General features: G+C 30.5%; 1 protein-coding gene across 1 annotated transcript; it reads right to left on the bottom strand.

The window, feature by feature from the left end:
• Positions 1-6,116: 6,116 nt before the first annotated feature.
• On the bottom strand, positions 6,117-8,335 carry LOC122274486 (putative pectinesterase 52). Its single transcript, XM_043083524.1, has 5 exons — positions 8,256-8,335; positions 7,574-7,610; positions 7,051-7,287; positions 6,689-6,939; positions 6,117-6,276 (listed from the first exon to the last, which is right to left on the bottom strand). Exons 1-5 carry the CDS (start codon positions 8,333-8,335, stop codon positions 6,117-6,119), a joined length of 765 nt encoding a protein of 254 aa, XP_042939458.1.

The following is an 8,335-nucleotide window of genomic DNA, read 5'->3' as shown; positions in this document are numbered from 1 at the left end:
AGTGGATCTTCTAGGTAAGTACCATATTTCCACTACTTTCAATGCTTCTGATCTTTTTTCCTTTGATCCAGGTAAAGATTCAAGGTCGAATCCTTTTGAGGAGGAGGGAAATGATGGGCTCCAAGGCAGACCAAGTCTTAAGGATCAATTTCAAAATCAAGAGTTAAAAAGGGCAAGGAAGCAAAGCAAAGATTGGTATAATCCACTTGAGTCGAGTCTAGCAAGAGCCCAATATTCAAGATGGGCTTGAGAGAAGAAAATCCAGTTTTCATTCATGTGATACGCTATGGAAGACGACTTGGACCTATTTGTTATTGAAGGCCATGAACTTATTTATTTCATTAAAATGGCTTATTTTATTAGTCATAGAATTAATTTAAAATAATTGGATTTGGAATGTTCAGCCCATACATCTTATTTCTATTGAACTAGGGTTTTTAGGAAAGTCTTGTATTTTGGCCAAAGGCATATTTGAAAAATTATTATTTTATGTGATCTAGAGTTTTAGAAGTTATTGTAGTGCGGCACTGTTCACTCTACAGTAACCGCAGCACTATTCCCTTAGGTTTTTGGGGATTGTTTATTTAAACCACTTATAGTCTCATTTGAGCATGTTAGACATTATTGAAATTGATGAATTTTATTCATTATGAGTTGAGTTTATCTCTTCTTGTTCTTGATTGAACGTTTGAATTTATCAAAGGTAAATCACAACCTTTGTGGCGTTCCTCCTTTGTAATCTGGGTTCTTGAGACGGGTTTTTCAATAGGTCTAGATTTTCATATAATCTAGGTTCTTGAAACAATGTCTTATCGGGTCTAGATTCCTCCATCCAATAAACTTGATATTGGCTTTCTTGGGTTTGTTTTTTCAATATTATTATTGAGTCTCAAAGCGAGTCGATTGACATTTACATCATATGGTGAGTCCCCCCACATAGTTGGGAAGGGGGAGATTTGTTATGTGGGTTCCCTCCTATATGGAGGATAGCCCATGTGAGTCCATTAGGGTCATATGGAGAGAGGGTTTAGGCCCAGTTTAATTAGGTTTATTAAAACCTAAGTGTTGTTGCTATTAGCATAAGAGAGTGTATGAAAAAATGGGAAAAACGTGTGAGAGATTAGGGAGAGGAAGAGATAGCCCAAAAACAAAAATAGGGGAGTTTGTCTAGTTTCAATCAAATGCTGAGATTAGAGTCTTTTGTGGTCCGATCGAGCTAAAATTTTGTAAACACGTTCAACACTCAAGGTTGTAGAATTTGAACGATGGAGATTGGATTTAGAGGAGTCTTTCTAGTGTTCGAAGCCATGAACAATAATGCATCTCTTTGGTAAAATCTCTTATATCACACCGTTTGGTTGTCAAGGAAGTGTTTTCTAAATATTATTGTTGATTGTATGCTTCTAGAGTATTTAGAGAAAATATTTGTGTACACATAATTGTTGATAGTGAAATATTTAACTAGATTAGGTCTCGTGATTTTTAACTTTGCATTGAAGGATTTTCCACGTAAAAATTCTTGGCTCTTTGTGTATTTGTGATTTTGTTTTAAATTATTCTCTATTAAATTAGTTCCTAACATATTCACACAAAGTGGGAGAGAAGTATTTTTGCTGTTTGGTAATTGATTTGATTATTCCAAGTTGTTGTTTAAATTTCTCCCAACAGATATACAGTCATCCAAGCCCATTATATATTAACGATTGAAAATTAATTTAATTGGAAATTATCAAAACGGGCAAGAATAAGTTTTTAGCTTAATTTTTATATTTACCTTGAAGGTATTGCCTTTGACGATAAGATTTTCTGCGTATGAGGTCGTAAACGTGACATTCTGATTTGTTTTTTCATGGTCATTACGCGTAATAATTTTACGATGACAGCCTTTGCTACCTTCAAGGATAGAGAAAATGCAATGTCTATCCTTGAAGAAGACTTAGTTTCTCACTGCATATATATAGATAAAACCAAATTTCAGTTAAAAAAACAAAAGTATATATATTCATAGATCTGTTATAGACACAACGAGATTATATATGTAAAAGTAAATCTATAAATTGACATGATTTTATATGATCCGTTAGATTTATTTTACACTAAAAATAACTTTATAATATTCTAACATATTGCATCAACTCACGGCAGTTTACTGATTCACTTTTATATAATCTATTTGTAATCAAAGTATTTCTCATTCAATATATATAATATCTTCTATATATAAAAAGTGTGTATGAAACGGAAAATCTTGTTTTAACAGTTTTTCTTGTTTTTCCGTTAAAGTTAACACCGTTTGTTTTAACGGTTTGACATATAAAATGAAATAAATATTGAGAGAGATAGCATTCAATGTTGTTATATGATTTATTAATCACAATAATAATAATACTTAATAGTTTATATAATAATAAGTAATTAAAGATTAGTTATTATATTTTTCTTATTTTCCTTAACATATACACGTGTATTAGGTGCATAAGACGTAAATCCTTAAGTATAATATACGTGTATTATACGTTTCATTAACTCAGATTATTAAATATTTCAAATTTAAAAATCTCATATAATATATAATACAAGTGTGTTTAATCAAAGTGTTTTTTCTTTTCTCATAGTAGTAGGACGTAACTTCCGCTAAGTCATATTCCACACGTAGGCTTGTTATGATGAGTACGTGACAAAGGTCATGATCCTTGAGCTAATCAAGAAAGAGTAATTCGGCCAACAACTTCAAAATATATTTTAGGATTTATATATATGCTATATATAGAAAATATTATACCACAAATTTTATAAAAAGATTATGGTTTAACTTTATGTTGTCCCTGATCGATTCATCCAACAGCAAAATAAGAATTTCAATGTTGTCTCTATTGATCGTCTACAGGATGACATAAATTGATGAATAATAATACAAATATCAAACAATACATATTTTGAACTACCGTTTATGTTAGACTTTTATTAAATTTTTCGTATACATCTTTACTAAAATTATAGATGTTATAAACATGTATTGGATTATATGATATTTTGAACTAATTTTTTTATTTTCTCTAATATGTTTTAAATTATTAAGCGACATCAATAATTTTTATAAAATATATATTATTTTTTATAAATAATCATTTCATAAAATTAGACAAACGTGCTTTGCACGTTGCTCTTACCTAGTATTCTATATAAATTTGAAGATGAATGTGAAAACTCCAACGTATATATGCCCCGAAAAATAGACACGTGAACCCATTTATCATTATTGGGAGGAATGGTATTAATGGCTGCTTCAATGGTATTAAATATTGCAGGGCCTGGCTTGTTCACCGTAAGGGGTGTATGCAAATTAAGCCCATTATATATATATATATATATATGGGGTGTATGCAAATTAAGCCCATTATATACATATATATATATATATATATATATATTTATAGGTCTTATAATATCGTATATCGAATACATTTAATTAGTTTTGAGGGTAAATGTTAAGAAACTTCCATTGAGTATCGTTTATTATATCATGTATAAACAAAGTCACGTACTAATCTGCGTATCAATATTGATTATTTTAGATTCAAAATTTAAATTAATACTATTTTTAATAAAATCTATTTTTTAACTAATCACATTAAATTAATAGACATATTAGTTCCATCGAAAAAAAAAAAAAATAGACATATTAGTATACATGAGTTATACTTGCAACTAAATTTTTCCATTGATATTAATTGCAGTATTGTAGCGATTAATTAATTAGATATTGAAGGATTAAATGCTCTCAATAAAAAATGGATTCTCGAAAATTAATGAGAGATGATTTCTTCTATTTCCTCCAATTATCGAAATTCCATATATCAGAGTATCTAAATGAATGCAATACGCATGGAACAGCTTTGAACTTGCTCATCAGAAGAAAAATATATAAATTATCGTTTTGTTTTCCTTTTATTTTGTTTTGGCCCCAAAAGAATTAAGTCAACCAACCTCCTTTTTCTTTAGTTTGCTTTGCTCGATTTCTGATGCTAGTTGTCAATAATAATTCGAAATTCCAAATCAAAGTGTTTTTTTTTTCCCTAATCTATGGCTTTAATTATTTTTTCTACCTTTTATCTCTCTTTGTACAGTCTTAAGCCGCTGAGAGCATCCTCAACGGAATAGACATAGTTTAAAAAAAAATGCCTATTCACTCTTATATATACAAAATGCACCCCACATATAATATTGGAATAGGCAAAGATTTGGATATCTAACTTTTGCTGCAGTAAATGTAAAAAAATATCTATCTTTGATCTATACTATATATTCATCAACCAAATCTTATTTTAATCATATTTTTCTACACTCTCTCTCTTCTCTCAACATTTCTGTTTGCTCACATTTGTTCTGCCCTCACAAAAAATTTTTGTAAAGGTAAAAGGCAACGACCACTCTCTTGAGTTTTGAACTAGGATTTTTTCTTTTTCTTCTGTTTTCTTTTTCCTTTATAGAGTTCGGCCATATGAGCGATGTTTGAGTGCATGAGGAAACTATCTAGCCATGAAAAGATGTTCATGAGCCATAAAAGAGTAAACCCTAGACACGAGACACCCACACATGCATTTCCTATTGCTAGATAATATGCACTCGTTTTTTTATGATAATCTCGCGATTATAATCGGTTCACATGATGATCTTATCATGCTTACTCGTTTATGATATTCTCAAATTTTCTTAGTTCAAGCTGTTAGTTATAACATGTTTTATAAGTCTTTATAATTCGGCCATGCCTATATGTCTACGCTCTGGTTTAAGGCTATCATTGCCCTTATTGCATTATTTGATATTCTCTTTATGACATGATCATGACTGATCATTTACACATGCTATTTAATTTATGGTATAACTCAATTAATAATTGTTGCATTTATTAGTAATATACCTTTATTTGGATCATCATGACTCATTATAATTCAATACGAAAATGTGTTTGCTGATAATTGCTATAGGTGTTGGTATCCACGTTAATTGATGGAGGTTCATCCCTATATATTCAATATCTATTTCTTCGTTGTTGCACTAATTTCATTATTATGTGATGAATGTTATTTGTGCAATAATATTATCAGCTCAATGTAAGCTATTCATTTTTATGACTTCTTTTAAGACCTTTTTCGAACTTAATTACTTCTTTTAAGATCACCTTTTTTGAACTTTCATTGTTATGAAATGATTTTGGTTGAATCAAGAAGAAATTGCTTACTCATTCAATTTTGTTTTATTTTTTTTAATGTAACGTACATGTGTGGTCTGATAACCCTCCCAACCAGAGTCCATTTGGGGCCGGGGCTGCATTGCAATTATTGAACATAAGAATAAAAAGAAATTATTCAAACGGGCAATTGACTTAAATTATATTGCTCTATTTACTTATCAAAATAGAACTTTATTGCTATTTGTTGTGGTAAGATCGAACATGGTCTCTTATAAGTTACAACCCCGATAATAAAACCGGAAAAGTTAAAACATTAAAGAAAATACATAGAAAAAAGAATATAAAAGCTCAAAATAAGTATAGATTTAAAATATTAAAAAAGTTAAGAGTAATGTCACGTACAATCATAGAATATGAAAATATTATACATTCTTTTTTAAAAAGAGTTGGATCGATCTATTATTAAAATATTAATTTTTTTATGTAAATCTTGTATTTATTTATTTTTTTAAGTGATTATGCGGTACTTACACATTTACAATTATAAATATTATTTCTCATTCAAAAGAAATGTTATGCAAATATCATTTCTGGTTGAAAAGATATGTTAAGCAAGGATAGAAGAAGTACCTCGAGAAAAGTACTTGAAAGAAAAAAAAAAAAAAATGATGGTGGATAAAAAATGATTTCAATCATTATTAAAACCAGAATTTGTGGTGGGGATACAACAGTACAATGCAAAGTTCCCTCACCAAATTAAGAAGCTTAAATAAAATAACATCTTAAGAACCCAATTAAGTTCAAAGAATCCAAAGGGATTTCCATGTTGCCGGCCTAAGAGCAAATTGATCATATGAATAATTAGCAAATTATCAAAAGAAAGCTCCCTAAGAGGACATACAATATTATAATTATATCATGATCATACTGGTTGGCTTTCAAGCCACCTATTTTGGTTGATGAATCTTGATTTTGAAAATTGATGTAACTCTGAGGGACGAAGCTTTTTCATCCACTTAACTCGCTTCGACTTGTCTGATCCAGGACCTTTACAATCAACCTCAGCATACGTCAACTTATCCCTAATTTTTTTAACACAACAAATATATCATCAGTAATTGCACCATCGATCACAAAAATAGATTGTACAAGTTTCGTTTACTCTTTTTTTTTAAAATATAATCTATCGTTAAAAAAATCTTATTTTTTTCATGCGGGCTCACATTTAACCACTTTTTTCACAAAGAGTGTGTGGGAATTGTGTAACCGCAGCGTAATCACTTTGAAAAAAAGTGAATAAAATATAAAACTCACATAAAAAAAATTAATTTTTTAATAATAGACCTTATCTTTTTTTTAAAACGATTATGTAATTTTTACGCACTTCACGATTGTACGTAGACTTAGTTATTCTTATAAGATGCCAAAGGAAAATGATGCAATATAAAGAAAGATAAACTATTAATTAAACAAGTTAATTATATAAAAACTTACTCATGCCCTTTGGAGTTCCATTCATTCCAGCCCTCAGGGGCTACCGCTCGACCCAATGTTGTACCATGAAAGATAACTCTAGAGTAAGGACCATAAGCTCTTCCTAAGAAAATTTTTCCTGTCCCAAACACAGCACCTAGTCTAAACACAAAGCCAGAAGTCTCATATGGTGAACTTCGACCTTGGGCTGTTACGTAACTCACTGAATCAGGAGAAAACAGTGATCCTGCTGTAGCATTTATCAGACAGTCCTGTTCAATACAAAACAACGTACGGCAATTAATGATCATGAATAAGACGTTGATTTCACTAGTAGTCTCGAACTTCATGAATTAAATATCATAACAGTGACAATGTGCTACCTCGTATATAGACTGGCCATTTCCCCATATAAAATCTACGCCACCTTCAATGTAGCAGTTCTTGTAGTAATGACGTCCCGTGGCATCCCACAGAGTATCTTGAAATCCGATGAAACCACATCCATAGAAAGCGGATTTATCTCCATAGATTCTGGCTGCTACTGCTTGTTTTATCTTAGGCTCTTCTTCCGTTCTGCTGTTATTGAAATCTATATATCCCTGCCTGTTGAAGGAGTTCTGGCAACAGAAATGAAAAAAATAAATAAATTACAATTGGTCATGTTGGGTAACACGTATCAACTCTGAGCCTTGGATAATAAGTGCAGAAAAAACTCATTCATGAGCAGATCAATTACTTTAGTAATTGAATTAATTAGGACGAGAGAAAATGGATTAATATTGCTCCATTTTGGTAGACACCATTACAGTTATTTGCTTTCATTATTATCAAGATTATGACAACTAAGAATAAATAGAAATTATGAAAAATTAATAAATTCCGATAAAAATAAGGGTAAATTACAGCTATACCATATCCCTCAATTCCATTTTCTAATTTCCTGCACAGAGCAAAACCTACTTATTAATTAATTAATTAGTGTCCAGATTTGTTCCTTCATATATAATTATATACCCAAAAGATTTCCTTTGTAATGAGATGACGTTCCTACGGTCGAGGCACTATATACCAAAAAAACGATTATTTGTGATAGATTAATATTTAAGACGAAAATGAATATATTTAAGACGAAAACAAATCATTTTTAATAATAAATAGTCATTTTCGTAAGAAATAACTAACTACAAATAAGCAATTTTCTTACAGTGAGTAACGTTGAGTATATTGTATCTTTTGCATGGTATTGCACGAAAACAATAGGAATACATGGAGACATGAAGAGTTGCCAGGGCCATTATTAATGTATTGTGCCGTACGTGTTCACAATATTAATTAGGATTTTCGTTGAGTTGTGGTTTAATATATAGGAGAGACATCCAAAGCACAAAAAGATAGGTCATAATTCGAAATCAAGCTTGTAAAATTAAGGACGGGAAACACTTTGGAGGCATTACGATATGCATTTATTATTCGTCGATCGAAGGACGTTTGGGCATTGATAGATTGAGAGTTCGAGCTCTCCAAATGCTGCATGTCATGATGAGAATATATAGTTAATTTGTAGCTTAATTTTATATATATTTACCTTGAAGGTAATGCCTTTGACAATAACATTTTCTCCATACGACGTAAACGTGGCACTCTGATCTGTTGCTTCATGGTCAT

The sequence above is a fragment of the Carya illinoinensis genome, chromosome 8, assembly GCF_018687715.1.
Source record: "Carya illinoinensis cultivar Pawnee chromosome 8, C.illinoinensisPawnee_v1, whole genome shotgun sequence".
Lineage (NCBI taxonomy): Eukaryota > Viridiplantae > Streptophyta > Magnoliopsida > Fagales > Juglandaceae > Carya > Carya illinoinensis.
Note: the sequence above shows the minus strand (reverse complement) of the source record. Positions and strands in the feature narration are given on the sequence as shown.